At 36.0% G+C, this 17,181-nt stretch overlaps 1 protein-coding gene across 1 annotated transcript in view; it reads left to right on the top strand.

Moving 5' to 3' along the window:
* The window catches only part of LOC139689986 (C3 and PZP-like alpha-2-macroglobulin domain-containing protein 8), a 224,310-nt gene extending 208,395 nt beyond the window's left edge, over positions 1–15,915 (top strand). Inside the window, exons 21-23 of the mRNA XM_071587150.1 lie at positions 10,862–11,021; positions 11,475–11,703; positions 12,266–15,915. Coding sequence (XP_071443251.1) covers positions 10,862–11,021; positions 11,475–11,703; positions 12,266–13,323 — 1,447 coding nt within the window. The 3' untranslated portion in view covers positions 13,324–15,915. The remainder of the gene's footprint in view (positions 1–10,861; positions 11,022–11,474; positions 11,704–12,265) is intronic.
* Positions 15,916–17,181: the final 1,266 nt, after the last annotated feature.

Here is a 17,181-nt window from a genome sequence, read left to right as displayed (position 1 = left end):
CACAAGTCCCAAGTAATCACATAAGTTAATAGATAAAATCAGTCAGTAAAACTAAAGTACACTTAAAGGAAACTTCAAAACACAAATCTCTTTCATAAAGCAAGAAAATCCCCATCTCATTAACATCAATCAATCAGCAAGAAAATAAAGATAAATTTTAAAAAAATAAGCTGTTACATATAATTTTACACCACACATTAATCGAATTATTACATATTTTCCCTACATCTTTTCTTAAAAGTATGCCCTCTGCTAGGAAAGGGCTCGAATAGTTTTACTGGTAAGGTGTTCCAATCAAGAATTGTTTAATTTAGAAAAGAAAACTTTTATTCGCGCTTTGTGCCCGGCATTTTACTTTGAATTTGTGGTAATTTCTTCCTATAAAATTTGGGTTCCTCGCCTCTTTCCTAAGATCTGCCCAAGCTTTCTACCCCCTTAGGAATGCGGAACATTCCACAAAGTCTGCTTATTTTTTTCTAGTTTGTATAGGTTCCCAGCCCAGCGTTTTTAGCATGTCAGACACACTATCCATCCTCCTATGCTTCCCCAGTGCATATCGGGCATCCTTTCTTTGTAATATCTTTTTGTCTTTGTTCTAAAATTTTATATGACTAAAAAGTTTCAAATTCGTCACAAACAGAAATATTTCTTGAGTAGTTTATTTATTGGAAAATAATCATTAAAACTCAATCTCACGTTGTTTCTTAACGGGTTGGTGCCACGTTAATTTGCTTTGCAAACGCATTCATATGACAATATCGATTCATAATATTAATTTCTTGCTCAATTTTAAATATTTTAACTTTTCTACGGTTTTTAACTTATTTGATACAAAATAGTGTTATCAGGCAAGAGATTGAGGATTGTTGTTTCTTACTTGCAAACACACCCTTAACGCCGTTCCTTTCAAGAATGGCACTAAAGAGAAACTATATATTGTGTTACAAAAAGGGAGCTTTATCCTTTTGTTTTTTTCATAATACCTATTGATTGCATGCATCTTTTACCTCTGTCTTGTTCATACATATTTTTAATGCAGGTTCTTCTGCAATTCAGCCTTCTAATATTCTTTCTCTAGAGAGATTTTCTTCCACTTTATTCAACCATGACTTTCTCAGTCTAGTCTTTCCTCCAAAAAACATTCACTCTCATAAATCTCCTTCGTGATTCGACTCCCATTCATTCTCTCAACTTCACTATACGTTAGAAATTCAATGGATATCATACCGGAATCCACCTGAGTTTTTATGATAAACTCAGGGAGTTGTCTGATTTGTGGAATTTCCAAGAAAAATAAAAACCCATCTCAAGCCTCCTTCAGCCACTGCTTCTACTTTTATAGCCAAAACCATTTAACCTAAATACTGCAAGTTAGACCAACCGTGATCTAAGGGTGGAGTTCAATGAACGGTGACCACGCCAATATATTGGGACTCGGCGACGCGGCAATGCACGCTCCTCGGTACTCACTCTTGCATCACCCAACTTTGATTATCTCCCTACGCCCACCTTTATGGCTCAGCGTTTTTACCCTTTGTTCGTGTGCAATATATGAAATACTCCGTTATCGTTGTGAAGTCAAGAGTTCTTTAAGTTGTAATTCCCAAGGTATATAGAAGAAGACTTTTGATTCAATGGAGTTAGGGGAAGATATTCGACATAAATGACTAGGCCAATGCCAGAACAAAATATTTAAATTTGAATCTAAACATCAATATTTGCATATGAGGAAACGAGAGCATGTAGTTCTTCTCATAATTAATTGAATATCTTTGTCCTCAATATGTGATTCGAAATACTCTACATTATACAATATTGGCACTTTACGAATTTAATTAAATTTATTATAACTAATGCTATTTACAGGTGACTGAAACCATTCAGTTTTTTAGTTCCAAGAAATAATGATAAATGCGATACTTTCAACGATGTATCATCACATAATCCAACATTTAATAATTAGATTAGACTTTTATATATGATAAATAATAAAACGAACTTGGTTTCCCATGATAACCATTGGTTATTTATTTCCAGAAGCTTGATGCGATAATACTTAATGCTGAATAAATTATTTTCCTTCAATATTCCAGGCCGCAGTACTTGAATCCCATAAATTACCACAATACTTCAATTCCGCAAATTACCAGAACTATTTCAATGCCATTGATTTCGATCGTTTTTTAAAAATTTTATAATTTATATCATTTATCTAACCATGAAAACTAGTTTTTAATTCTTGAAAAATTTACATATTCTTATAAAAGAATCTTTTTGGGCTCATATTTTGGAAAAATTTTCATGATGCGATGTTTTATTTAAAGACTGTATTTAAACTATTTATTTGTGCATCGAATGTTTTTACATCATACAAGCTGTTTATAACAAGGCTTGAATATAAAAAATTTACATGATTATCACGGTTTGATCCTCAGTGGGCATAGTATTGACGGAATGAACAGTAAATTCGTATTATTTCCTACATATTAGAGAATATTCTTAACTTATCATTTTCATAAAATATTTCTCAAAGAGTCGTGAAGGCCATTTGCTGAAATTATTATATATATTATATATATATATATATATATATATATATATATATATATATATATATATATATATATATATATTTGTTATCACGTTCTCCTTGGTATCCATCCTTATTACGATTAATATGGCAACCACGTTTACGAGGAGCTGCAATATTACAAGTATTATAAATCGAATTCAACGTAATTTAAGACACTACTAACATTATTGTCAAAGATGAAGCTTGCTGACATTAAAAGTAAGCAGTATAACAATAAAACCTAAACATTTTAATTGACTAAATCTCACATTGTAATATGCAAATCAAAAGCGTCCCACGGGTACTAAATTAGCTATAAGTCGTTTTATCTGCTTTTATGTATTATGATCAACCTTCAACTGTAATAATACGGCACATCAATAATAAATCTCTCGAATAACCACCAATTTTCCGATTAAATTCACCATGAATTTCAACCAAAATCGTTCGCATGCGGGTTGTCAACAAGGAATCCGTGGACTTGTACGTGAGCTGCTTTTATGGAAGGAACAGGAAATCAATCAACCTATAAATAACGACAGATACACATGGAAACAAGCCGATGTGGCAAAAAATGTGCCACTTCTCATACTAATATAACATTCGAGAGAAAATGGTGCCGAAATCAGGAGCCAGTAGCAATGACAATTTCATCAAGCGTTAATAGTTAACGTGGCATAGTAGCAATTTTATGGTCTGAAATGTATCTAATTAGCTTTCACAGACCTTAAAATAAAATAAAAACTCATTATTATGAAAGAAAGGAAGCATATAATGCAATACACAAAACCATCATATTCTAATTATTCTGATAAATTAACGAACTTACTTTAACCAAAATTTGACGCATGGGCTATTGCTATACAATGTGCCATAAATGAATATTCTTTGACAATCTGTGTGCTCAATATATCAGCGATTAGAACGAAAAAATATCTCCTCCTGAATTTATAGATTATTATATCATCTGCGAGGCCAAAGGATTTAATGACAATATTAACTTCATTTACATAATATATAAAATCAACTTTTTGTTAAATGAAACATTACATTCTTTGAATGAAGTAGACTTAACCGTGAAATCACTCTTTACGTCTGCGTTTCTGTCAATTAAAGATTAATTAACTTAAAAAGAGTGGTTTCTCATGAAAGTTAAAATGGGTGATATCTTGAACGATAGAAAAGATATTTTGATTTAAAATTTTGCGGATCCAATCCAATGCGAGATAATGCATTTGCTGATTATTTATATTAAGCCAAATTTTATCAATTAAATGTCTTTGTCCAATCAACTCCAAAATGTTCGCATAATCACGCAGCCTTGCGCGTGATACATTTTCATTTTCAATGTCTTCTTTTCATTACCACTGACAACATGGAGCCTAAAACCAAAATGATTTTAAGATAAACGAACAATGCATCACAAAACAGTGTATACGCCAGAAAATAAAATAAATTTATCATAAACGCGTGGCAACAGCTAAGACGAGGTGTCAAACTGCTAGAAGTTACACCCAACTTCATAAAATCGTATTCTACTCCTATATCATTATTAAGTGTTTCATAATTACCCAAGACGTTTTCTTCAAAGGCCAATTCAAATTTCAATCAAAATCAGATGTTAAGAACTTCGTTGAGGCACTGCCTACTTTGATAACTTAGAAACGGTTACCACACTCCTTACCACCTTCTAACTTTGGCAACCGACATTCAACTCCCAACTCCCTCTGAAGGCATAGTAGTAGCTATGGCCCTTTTGTTCAATTCCTTACCCTCGTAATGAAATAAACACGTCGCCTTATAGCTAAAATCTCCTAGCATATTTACCCATCTTTCACCCATTTACCATTTGTGATTCATTTGGATCCTTACAACGATAATGTTTAAAAAATGGAAATTTGATTTTTGCCTAACAGAAGATACAAGAGTATTATTTCTATAGAATACACCGGTTAGCTTTTAAATTTCTTCTGATTCATACGTTGGGGCCAGACTTTAATCATTTAATATATTTATAATATCTCTCCTTTCTACGTATTCATGGAGAATATAGGTTTGGCGAATGCCATTTTGAATAAATATTTCGTAAATAATAACTTTCCCAAAAGCGCACTAGCAATGTAATGGGCAGGATAAATGGAAATTATAAGCATAAATGGAAACAGAGAAAATCTGACACCATAAACGCCCCTTAAAGAAGTATCTTCTTCTCGTGTGGGACCTAAAACAGATTTTTCCTCAGAGATGGCCTTGCCAACGTGCTCATAATGACGAAATCCGTAACTATTTGATGGAATAGAAACGGTTCCGTTTAATTCCACATCCGAAATATGATTTCCACTCCCTGCTTTCCCGACGCCCACGGACAACGGCGAAAATTCAGTAGAGCCGCCGACTGTTTGTCCCCGACTGTCTCCCTCACCCCCTTCTCTTTCAACAAACCCGTGCATTACTGTGACAAAATAAGCCGCAGTGACGTCAGAACTCTGGGAGATGAATCATGAATGACCTCACGCACTCAATATTTTATAAAATCCCATGAGATATGGGGATTTTATTTATTTAATAAATTGGTTGGAGACCATGACGTTTTTGTTCGAAGCTGACATAAAGCATAAAACTAAACGGGTACTTATGAAAAAAGTAATTCCTCTAAAACGTACATACTATCAAGAGTACCCAACCCGCTGCCGGTTTTCACCCACTTTTAATGAAGGGTAAGGCATAAATCAGCGGTTTACTGTGGTTAAATTATTTTCCGTAGTCCAAATTGAAATATATTTACGAGCTTAACTGTCTCCGTGATTATTTTCGGTCAAATAATTAAAAATAATCATCACCGTATAAATGGAGCAGCTTGTGGCCCACTACACGGAAATAACCTTGCACCCGATTCATAGTGAGATACAATCCGTCGCAGTTCCACTTCACAGAAATTTCCGACGTAACAAGTCGGAGCGTGGGTGCGAATCACTTACCTGCCTCACGCGACCCCAGACATCGTCGGCTAAAACCACCCCCTCACTAACTGCGTCCTCCCGGATACCCCCCACCACGCAGCGCTCTTACTCACCCTCGACTCATAAACCGCACCCCTACTGCCATGCTACTCACCCCCCATCGCTATTCACATGGTGGATATGCAACCACCAAGTTTGCCACCCTCAACGGCTCCCGCACTCCCAATCTACCCTACACCTACCACAGTCCTCCCCACCTTCGCCCCTCCAATATTCCTCCCGCATCCTCCTCCTACCCTCTCGAACTTTGACATGCTACGCGCCCACCGCAGCTTCGATTGCCGTTTTTTCTGCGACTCCCTTTTCCCAGCCTAGCCATTACCTTCGCGTGCCCCCCGTTCCTGCCTTTCCCCCACCGGGCGGCTTTTGTCCGCTCCCGTATAACTCACTCCACTCCCCTTTCCTACCCAGGCCCTCATTTCCTCCCTGCCCGCCACAACAACCCACGTTCTTCTCCCGGATGGATAATTTCACCCAGTACTACTCCCACACTCTCTTCAAACTATCCTTCTCTTCTCCCCCTCCCGAAAATTTATATTCCTCTGGCCCCCTCCCTCGGACCTTTTCCATCCCTTCACGTCCAAAAAGTTCTGCCTCGTAACACCTCGTCACCTTCCACCTCTTTTAATTACATAAATTTCATCAGTTTCATCCAACACGTTAATTCTTAGCACTCCTCACCCTCACCTTTTCCCGTTCTTTCCACTAGTTCCAGTATCCCACGTCATTCCCATTTCTCAGGTTTGACTAGCTGCTTTCCCCTCTCTTTCTGCTATATATCCGACGCGCACCCCTACGGCTTTAATTCTTTCAATCATGCTACTTTTCTTGTTCCTTCACCTTGTTTCGGCGGTAATCCTTTCCGTCTCGTAGTTGATCTGATTGTAAAAAAATCTCATTAAATTTCATTTTTTTACCAATAAACCTACAGAACTTAGGCATTTCTCTACAAAATTTAATATGAAATTATCATTTAAACTTAATTTTTGCGTCTCTAAAGCATTTATATTTGAAATAATCCTCTTTTTCCTTATCCATGCAAACCTCAATCAATTTAAATACGCCTTATATGTTCTCCTCTGCAAGTTACGTTAATTAATTTCAGGTGTTCCCGAAATTGTAATTTTCTATTAATCCCAAGCCTATATCGCCGTAAGTAATTTAATTGCATTTATGTACTCAAGATTAATATTATCTGTTGCGCCATACAGTAGCATGAATTGTTTGTCCACCGTGCTTGAGTAGTAAACAATTTCCGTTTATATCCGATTTTGTTTTCTATTTTGACCATTTTCAGATTTCTACAGCTACACTTTTATTGTTATACCTCTCATTATAAAAGAGTGAAATAAAGTTATCGGTAACCTAATTTCTTGTCTTAATAAGTATAAAAATAGGAAAATACCTTGGATACAGAACAAAAACTGATATTATATCTTCCACTAATAATGGCTTGTATATGAGCAGAGAAACTCTTTACCTTGAGGCATTAATATAAGCATCCATTGGTGTTTAAAAAGAGCCTTCAAAAAACACAGTGGTGAGAAACTCACGGATTTGATCTCTAACCCACGATTTTGAGTCAAATATAGGTGGAAAATACAACACAAAAATGTCGAAAATAGCAAATGTTTTTAGACATTTAACTATCTTGCAATGTTCTTAAAATGATATAACTTAACCCGGATAATACATAATTTACATTCAAGTTTCATAAGCTTAAACTCAGAACACCCAGAATTTAGCAAATACCTTCTATATAAAACGTTATAATATTTCTTCCAAATTTTTAGCCTTTTCGTTCACAAAAAAATACACGTTTATTGCAAATTTTCTTTAGAGCGTTTTAAATACACACCTGACGAAAACATTGCGTGTTGGTTCGAGTATTCGCGAGCTTAAAACTATCGCGCATAACGCATGGTTACGTTTTTGATCTGCCTCACCCATTTCTTTAATCAGATGAGGATATATAATTCCAGTCCCATTAACATAGATATGAGATATGCTGAGGGAGAAAGATTTAAGAAGAGTCAGAGAGATGGAAGGGAGGAGAGGAACCGAGAGGATAATCCTCTCCGATATGACGACTACACTGTATTTATCTAAGTAGTACCCCACTTATCTCCCTTCACAATTTCCTCTTTGTTATCCTCGCTACCCCGTTTCTTCCCCCCGCTCAAGTCAAAAATCGCTTAAAGCAGCTTTCACCACACCTTTTTAATCTCATTCCACGCCTGCTGTTCACCCCTTGCTTTTCAAGTCCTCCTGAGATATTGGGATGGGTTTCAGGAAAAGAGTTATGGAATAATACGGGATCCTCTTGGCGAGGAAAAACTTTCTTTAATACACAAGGGGAAAAAAGAAACGAGAAAGAAAAAAGCCATATATTTATATTGACTTTTTTTATCATTTTTAGGATCAAAAAGGACCATCGGTTTTCCTGCTATTTTTCTCAAATTCTTATTCCCTCTTCACATGGACGACCCGGAAGGAAGTCGTCCTTTTAAGAAATGAACTGCTCCTCCCCACTTGGAAGTTTTTATCTCCACCCTTCTTCTCAGTTCTTTCTTTTTTTCTATTTCCTCTCTCCTCCTCTTACATTTTCCATCGCTTACCCAGCTGTCTCATCCCCAACCTTCCCTCTCATAATGCTACATTTTGAACTTCCTTTTACTAACAACATTTAAAAGGATATCCTATGCAGACACGTACGCGCACGGACTCATAGCTCACGTATCGCAAATAGCGCTTTAATTTTCTTCCTTTCTATGATTTTCTTGCTATTTCCTTCGCCCCATTCTTTTTTATCACTTCACTAAGCAATTCATTTCACAACTACCTATGCAGATAAATATTTGGGAAACTACAAGAAAACTTCCTCACATTAATTCATAAGCTATTTCAGGATCAGTTAATAGGGAACTACAAAAACTAAACTAAGACATTTTCGATTTTTAATCCTAATTTAAATTAGTCTGGTGTGGAATTTATCATTCATTTCTCTCCTTTATTGACATTTAGAAATGTACTCTTTACTTATCAGCTAATTCAATCCAAATCCCGAAGTGTATTTCGGGAAATTAGATGATTGTGATAAATTGAATCGTAAATTGAATGATTGTATCACTCGAACCCTAATATGGTAATAACAACGTAAAGACACTGAAGTGTAAACTTCAGGTCGATGACTCACTAAATGAATCTTCTATAGACACGCTTAATTCAACTATTTTCTCCATAACTTCGTTGTTTCATCAATACAAAGCCGAAATACTATCCCCAAACAAGTGCTTTTCTTTCATTTTAATTGAGATGATCTCATTCCGCCCACCGTTTATTCAAATATTTTATTCGTCTATCAAAGAATTATCTACTTTTTTTACTATACTTTTCCACTCATTCCCACAAAATTTTCTAAATAAGACTCTCTTCTCGTTTTCCCTCATAAAATCTAGAAAACCCAGGGAGAAATTTAAAAAATGTATAATTATTGTTTCACATTTGTACCCAAACCGTCGATATTCCTCAGCTAATTACGCATTGTTTACGTCCCATAAAAGACCACTGATCATTTTTTATCCTATCCAGTCCATTTCTGTTGTTTCCTGTACCGTGCCTTTTCTCACGCCTCACATCTCACCTTTATTTTTATTGTTTCACCATTATCAAACCCTCCTCGGCGAGTTTTCCAACCCGCATATCCCGACTCCACCGTCTCTCTCCCCCAACATCATACATGTTAAGCATACTTCTTTCTATCCACCGTACCAGTCATCTGTTTCATTAGCAGCGAGAAACCCCTCTGAGAGTGAAAATCCTCCTCTCGATATCTCATTTCTATTCCTCCTCGGTTTAGCCTATTCCTTTGTTTACCCGGCGAAAAAATATTCAGTTTTGCTCTTTTTACCACCAAGTCTCATCTTGCGTGAAAGCGACGGGATGAGGGGGAATAATGAGATAGGAACGGCCTCAGTTTTCCACAGAGTTGGAACCCTTCGCAATAACGCGAGTTCGAGATGGGGATAAGTGAGCCATTGCCCTATTGTGATGGCAGGACGAAGACCGGTATTAGCGGTTTGCGTTGCCTTTGGTTAATCGCATTTTTTTCCTTCAATATAGCGGATAAAGGAGACCTTTGTACGGCAGCAATCAGTTATCCCCGAGATCGTGGAAGCTTCAGAGGAGTTAAAACAAAAAAACCTAAAGACCTTCGAAAGAATCTTTATAAGAACTTAAATTTTACTTTGATTTTTAATAAGGAGTAAATAGGTCGCAGTTACTTTTGAAAAATAATTCAACCGCATACGTGCCTAGTGATCCAATAATAAAATAAAAAGAATGTGCAACTCCATTACAGGGATACGTATATATATATATATATATATATATATATATATATATATATATATATATATATATATATATATATATATTTATTTATTTATTTATTTATTTATTTATTTATTTATTTATAAACACGGATGTAGATTTGTAGAATATAGAGACACATAGAAAGGACACTCACAATATGTTATTTTACGTTTCAACAGCACGGCTATCGTCTTCAGAATCACCCGTGCTGTCGAAACGTCAAATAACATATTGTGAGTGTCCTTTCTGTCTATATTCTACAAATCTACATCCGTGTTTTTATATATTTGTGCGTCGCCGAAGAGCGTTCCGTTTCGAAGATATTTTTATATAATTATACATATATATATGTATATATGTATATATATTGTATATGTATATATATATATATATATATATATATATATATATATATATATATATATATATATATATTACACACCTAAACTATTTTGTTGAATAACATGACCAATACTGTACTCAACTACATATTAAGATTCAAACGAGAGACGGATACAAATACAAGTATTTCCCTTAGTACGGAAATAAACAATACTACCACTCAATGTTATTTTAAAAAATTGAGCATAAATGATTTAATTCCAGTTTCTTGACCTTGGGTAATTCAATTATAACAATCTACCATAAAAAAAAATTTACAATTCATATGGAAAATTCAGTGCATGTCAAAAATAGAATGAAAATATATCCGAAAGTTTAGATCAATTAAGTTTTGCAACTTTTAGCGCTACTAAGTTGCAATGGATGGAATTTACCGATAACCATACGATGCTTCTCTGATCACTTCTCGTGCACAAATTGGTCTGGCATATGTGAAGTGAGAAGAAGTTAAATTTTATTTCCTAAAATAATTCATGAAATTTTAACTCTCTAGGTGGCAAGGAGAAGGTGCTTCGGGAGTTTTGCGCCTTGAAGTGTCACTCTTCTCTGGGTTCGAAGTTGAACACGTGGCTCCAATTCGCGGTCGCGATGGAAAAAATGTCGACTTCCTGCACGACAAACGGGGAGAAAAAATTTGGTTCCTCTTTGACAGTGTAAGTAAAGACGTGCATGCCAAAAGTGTAACTTTATTGTATTAATTCCAATCAATTCAAAATAACATTTTCCATGTAATAGATATTGTAGGTATTCTCATGACAATGGCACTTTGAGAATGAAATCAATTAGATTTAACAAAAAGTATGGGCACATGTAAAGTATCTACTTTGAAATTCTTATCGTAAAATTAAATTCATTGGCATTCTAATCCGATAGTGTTCAATTAGAAGAGATAAATGGCGCAAATAATACGTTGAATATTAAAAAAAGATGGTAAATTTCTCTACACCTGAAATATCATCAACTCGGAGTGGCTAATTGCTTAATAATGATCAGAAACCTTCCCGACTCACATGACAGTAGTCAGTTAATGGTTATATTCTTGAATTATTAATAATGCTCCCAAACTGCTGTGATTTATCCGAATACAATCCTTTGCATCGCCACAGGTTCTTCCTGGCTGTGCGCTCTGCGCCCGCTTCACCGCCCGCGGTCGTTATTCCGTGCGCTCCCTCCGCCCCGCCTCGGTGCGAGTGTTCCCCGCCGGACGAGCCCACCTGGCGGCCCACGCCTTCTTCCACGCCCCGCGCCGGAACCAAAGTGCTCTGCTCGCCGGGGTGACTGATGATGACCTCATCACGTGGTTCGGCAAACAAGTAGTCGAGCCAACAGGGGCAGGTAAGCAGGGAAAGAGTGAACTGTACTGAAAATTTGGCGTTTCGTACAAACGTTCTATTGCCAGTACACTATAGACAGGATATACACTGTATTAAACAAAAGTAGACGCTATGGTATCCTAAATTCATTAGCAATATAAGCTATCCATAACTTTCAACTGACTCCCAACTCCCCGTACAAGTTTTATCCTTAAGTCAATTTGACCTTAGATACCTCATTATCCAAATCAGTTAATAAAGCACATTGTAAAATAACTATAGTTAATGAATTCTACTACACGCTACTACTAAATAGCTTTAAATGTAATGCGAAATATTTAAGTCTTCATCCAACGATGAAATTTAGTAAACGTAAAATATCCAAATTCCTAATGCATTAATGAGTTCATTATTTTAGTATGATTATCACACAATATTAAATTTGAATTCATGGCTACAAGTACAATGCTAATATAAAGTGCCTGTTTCACTCGTATGAAACCACCTCTCAAAGTGAATTTATGTGATCATTTATTGCAGAATATTCGCCATAAATATTGATTCCCTTTGCCCTGACGTTTCAGCGGAGGTTCCACTTGGCTCGGACTTCACAGACATGTGCGAGTGCGGAGATCGGTCCTGCCCAGGGGCGGTCACGGGGGAGAAAGCGGTCGCTACGAATAAAAGTCACACAGAGCCACCCACGCCAGTACCCAGTTCAACTCCAACGCCATTCCCCAGGAATCCATCCAAGATAACAGTCACCAAGTTCACAACAGCATCCTCATTACCCCCAGCGACAACATCCTCCCCACCGATGGCTAGGAATGGCGCAAATAAGGAACCGCCCTTAATAGCCTCAACCCCAAATCCTAGTTCGGCCCCAGAGATTACGCATGAAAGTAAACCAATCACAACCACTTCCAAAGTTCTATCTCGAAATCGCAACAGGGAGAAATACAGGATATCCCCCGACCTAAAGGCTGATGGCTCGCATGAGTTAAGCGATTTGCAACATGCAGTGGAAAGTGTCGTGGTGTCATTAGAGACTCCAGCTGTCAAACAGTACACGACGCCCGGAAACCCATCTCCAGTAAGTGAGCACCTGATATCGACCCCAACTCAAGCTCACTCCGCCACTATAAGTACCACGGTCGATCCAATAGCTTCAACCACCCGACACTTCGAGAATCCACCGACTGCACCATGGAGTTCTGACTATTCCAACACCCCTCATCGTAAAGAAATCCAAAGGGAAGAGATAATGACAACTTCTGGTACTGAACCTCCAGGGACCGTCATGGCGTCCCAAAGTCCAGCTGTTACCCCTTCAGCCGTCCATGCCTCAACAGATGTATCTACGGAAATTTCTACGGAAGGAAAGACATCGACGCCTGTGGCCGCAATTACAGTGGATCCAGCTGCAGTGAGAACTGGTTCGACAGCAAAAAAGTGGCCTAATGGGCCCAGGATGAGGTTGCTGGAGACAAGAGCTAAGCCCACGGCGCCCCCTCTGAGCGTCAAGCAGACAGAGGCTCGGATGGTGGTGCTTCGCGGTAACTCTCTTTATGGCCTGTTGAAGGGAACGGCAAAACCAGATCTACAAGGTAGGCCGGTAAAGAGCAAATGGCAAGACGACTGAGCAGATGAGGAGCACGCAACAGAGGAGCAAGTAGGCGCCTCCTTCAACACAATTCCCGTTCGTTATCCCCTCAGAAAGCAAATAAGACAAACTGGCAGGAGTGCAACTTGGAAATGTGCCAGCAATGTGTGGGAATGGGAAAAAATGTTTACGCTGAGAAATAGGGAAAATGACACTTTTGGCAATGTTGTGGACTTCTCTCGGCAGCTAGGAATTTGTGAAGTGAAAAGAAAGGAACACCTTTAAACAGTTATCAGTTGTTATTGAAGCTATTCAAAACATAAGAGATCTTAACCAAGAGTACAATCCCACCCTCACCCGAACGGTGCAGTGTCAAAACTGATGACAACATATGTGCCCGCACGTTCTGAATGCATCCGTACAAATATTTGGGGAAATGATTCCCTCGAAGCTAAATGAAGCACTGGGCCGTGCTCAGCTTTGTGGTCATTTGAAAAATTTTATCGCGCAGTGTCCGGGCATTTTCGTCTCGTGCACTGTAGATTTACATAAACTGATGCAAAATTTCTGTCCAAATTGGAATCCTGAAAGCCCTGGCATTCACGATATTTAAAAGTCGTGTACTTTTACACAGTGACGCCGAATGTCTGTCCTACATGTAGATCATTCTCAAGATTTTGGACGGATGGAGGCCTGAAAATTTTCCTCAAATCCACTTCTTTCGCCAACTGGCGATCTTTACTTCACTTCCATTACCGCTCTCTTGATGTCTGGTTGTGTTCAAATGAAAATCATTTGTTTGTGTGCTTTGTGAGAAAATGTTGTTGCCAAGTAAAAATACGGCGGAAAAGGGCGCCGAACTATTCTTTAGAATGTGCTACAGTCACAATGTAGGCAGTAAGTAGCCTTGTTGTCGTATTTGCACTAAAAGCGTTGAATTTATTGGTTTTTAGAGAAGTGTCTAATTTTTGAATATATGAAACTAATCAAGCTATCAATCCATCCGTCCTATCAAAATTATAAACAACTTCCATACCATCATGATAGTTTAATGAAAAGGAATTGGCTGACCCTCTAATGTGTTTATAACATTTTCATTAAATATTCGATAGTTTAACTTATCTTATTTACCCCATAGTAACTAGTGTCGAATATATTTCCTTTAATTTCCGACATGTAGTAAATGTTTATATGATGAACACATGTCCTATTAAGGTTCAAAATTAAAATCGATTATTTCTATATGAAAGCATAGCCAGTAAGTGGACTTAAGGACAACTTATTCAAAGGATTTTTTTGGAAATGCCACGAGAAATATCTTTGTGCCCCAAGGGTTATCGTGAACATTTTGTTTGGAGTGTGACAAAATGAAATGTATTTTCTCTGCGGCGTGTCCTGTCAAATGGCTTCCGTTCTTCCTATCTCTCTATAATTAATAACAAAATATTAAAATTGCATTGGTCATGAAGTAAAATCTAATATGACCCACAAAACTTGTCACATTTATTTTTATAATATAAAGAGAGAGCAATATACATTTGCCGGTATCCCTTCGAATAGAAGAACCATGCTGGTAATAAATCATTAATCAACTTGATAGATTTAAAATGCTTGGCACAAAATAAAAATACATGCTGCGCGAAAACATTCGCAATCATTACTTCAGCCTTTGCTACTCTATGCCGAATTTTCATTTTTGGCACTTTTTAAAAGCCTTTAAAAGTAATTATAGATTAGATATAATTTGCCTCTGTGTAATGTCTGTTGAATTTTAGAATGGTTCTCAGTACAGATGATGAGGTTTATAATATCTGTATCATATCAGTGTTTTCCAGGAAAATATCACCATTATTATTAAAAGCCAAACAAAAATTCATAATTTGTCTTTTAATCATAATAAACTTTTGTACGAGTTTAACGGCTTAGATATTATTTATATTATATCGGTCAAATTTGAGCCAGTGTTTGGCTATGGCGTGTGAAATAACATGATTGCAATTAAACACTTCTGTACCCATCGCAAGTGACAACCTTTTTGTGAATGAAAATGCCATTTTCCCAGCGATTCAATGTAAGTTAAGATGCATCATGAATGTGACAAGACGATTTATATAACTAGTTACTTGACATGAATGGAATGATTAATTTGACGATTGTAATAATTTATCGATTTCATGTTCCATATTTTACTCCTTCCTTAGGTAGTCTATAGATTTCCTTAGATTTCAAATCGGCTAAGTAATATTAAAGAAACAATTAAGAAAATTTATTTTTTGGAAACAATACTGAAATTAATAATTTATTAAAATGGTAAAATTCATAAAATAATGCTTTTCGTAATTCTTTTGTTTATTTTAAACTAGGAGATTTATCCTTTGTCGTTTTTAAGTAACGGAAATGGTTCAATCTAATGTTTCACCCAAGACATAAATTATCACGAACTATTCAAGAATTGAAGTTTTTCTATAATCTTTCATTTTCTAAGTGAAATGTTTTAGGTTTAATCAAGCATAAATCTCGCAGCATCAATCTATGAGATGTAAGAGATTATTATGCAAAAACACTGTATTTCCATAAAAATAAAATTGCATATTATTACATTTTCGTTAAAATTTCCTTAAAGGTTAACAATTGTGGTAAATTCTTTAAAATCGTTCTTTATGATGTGTATATAGACCATAAAATAAAATGTATAAAACTATTTGAGCATAAACTTAAGCCCGATTTTATGTTATAGGAAAGAAAACGTTTGCCTCAAGCTCTAATTTCTAACAAAGGCCCAACTAAAAACTTATAAGCCTGCAGCATTCTTTAAGGATGCTGTCATACTGAAATTAGATGATATAGTAATATTTTGTTAATTTAAAAAGCATAAGAAAATGTTTACTTGTGAATTTATCAATTTCTCTGGCTAAAGCCACCATCAGTCTCTCACTTATATTAAAGAAATATGCTTTTAGTTGGAGTAAAAATATAATTTTGTTCATAATTTCATAAGTTTCTGACGCACCTTTGGGGGAAAATAATCCCCGTAAACTTATTTTGTTTTGATTTTTGACGAATAAATTTTTTCCTTCGTTTATTTGACAACATCACAATTTATGAGTCTCAAGAAGATAACTAGAAGGTAAACATAATAAAATAAATTAAAACCGAGCTCAAAAATCGTCCTGAATAATATCCTCGGCCCTTCAGATAATTGACTGGGATTTGACGGCGTTATGCGGTAAAAATAATATTCCATCGGAAAATATTTATTTTAAAAATTCTAATGGTGCCAAAACTCCTTGAGCAAGGAAACAGTCAGTGATACGTGGGTGGGAATTTCGAAACGAGAATTTCTTTCCGTTTCGGGGCGTTGATGTGCATAAAGGAAGTCCAATAACTGAATAAAATCTATAAATTTGAATTAAATTTCAGAATTAAAAAACACACAATAGATAACGAACAATGAATAAATATCAGTGTTAATAACATAAATCAAATAACAAAAAGAAATACAAACCAACGTATAGGTACTAATTAGGCAACCTTTTTTTAGGTTTAAAATATCAATCCTAAATAGAGATCAAATAAGTGAGGACTTCAAAGTTGTAATAATTGAATATTTAAGCTGAAGAAAAAGTGTAGGCATATTAACTTCTATAAATTACTTGGTAGTTACATAAGGGGATTCATTTTTATATTTTTACCGCCATTTGTGACAGCATTAGAGATCCTAACTAAAAAGAAATGGTATTCTAAAGACAACAAACAAAAACCTATCAAGAGATAAGATCAAAAAAAAAATTCCGAAATTTTCACTGAAATTTGATATTGGTATTTAAAATACTTCTCCAGATAATTTAATATTAAAGATTATCCATGGACATATCGTATATATTACTCAGCAAAACA

This window comes from Hetaerina americana, unplaced genomic scaffold (assembly GCF_022747635.1).
Source record: "Hetaerina americana unplaced genomic scaffold, ioHetAmer1.1.p SCAF_3, whole genome shotgun sequence".
Taxonomy (NCBI): domain Eukaryota; kingdom Metazoa; phylum Arthropoda; class Insecta; order Odonata; family Calopterygidae; genus Hetaerina; species Hetaerina americana.
Note: the sequence above shows the minus strand (reverse complement) of the source record. Positions and strands in the feature narration are given on the sequence as shown.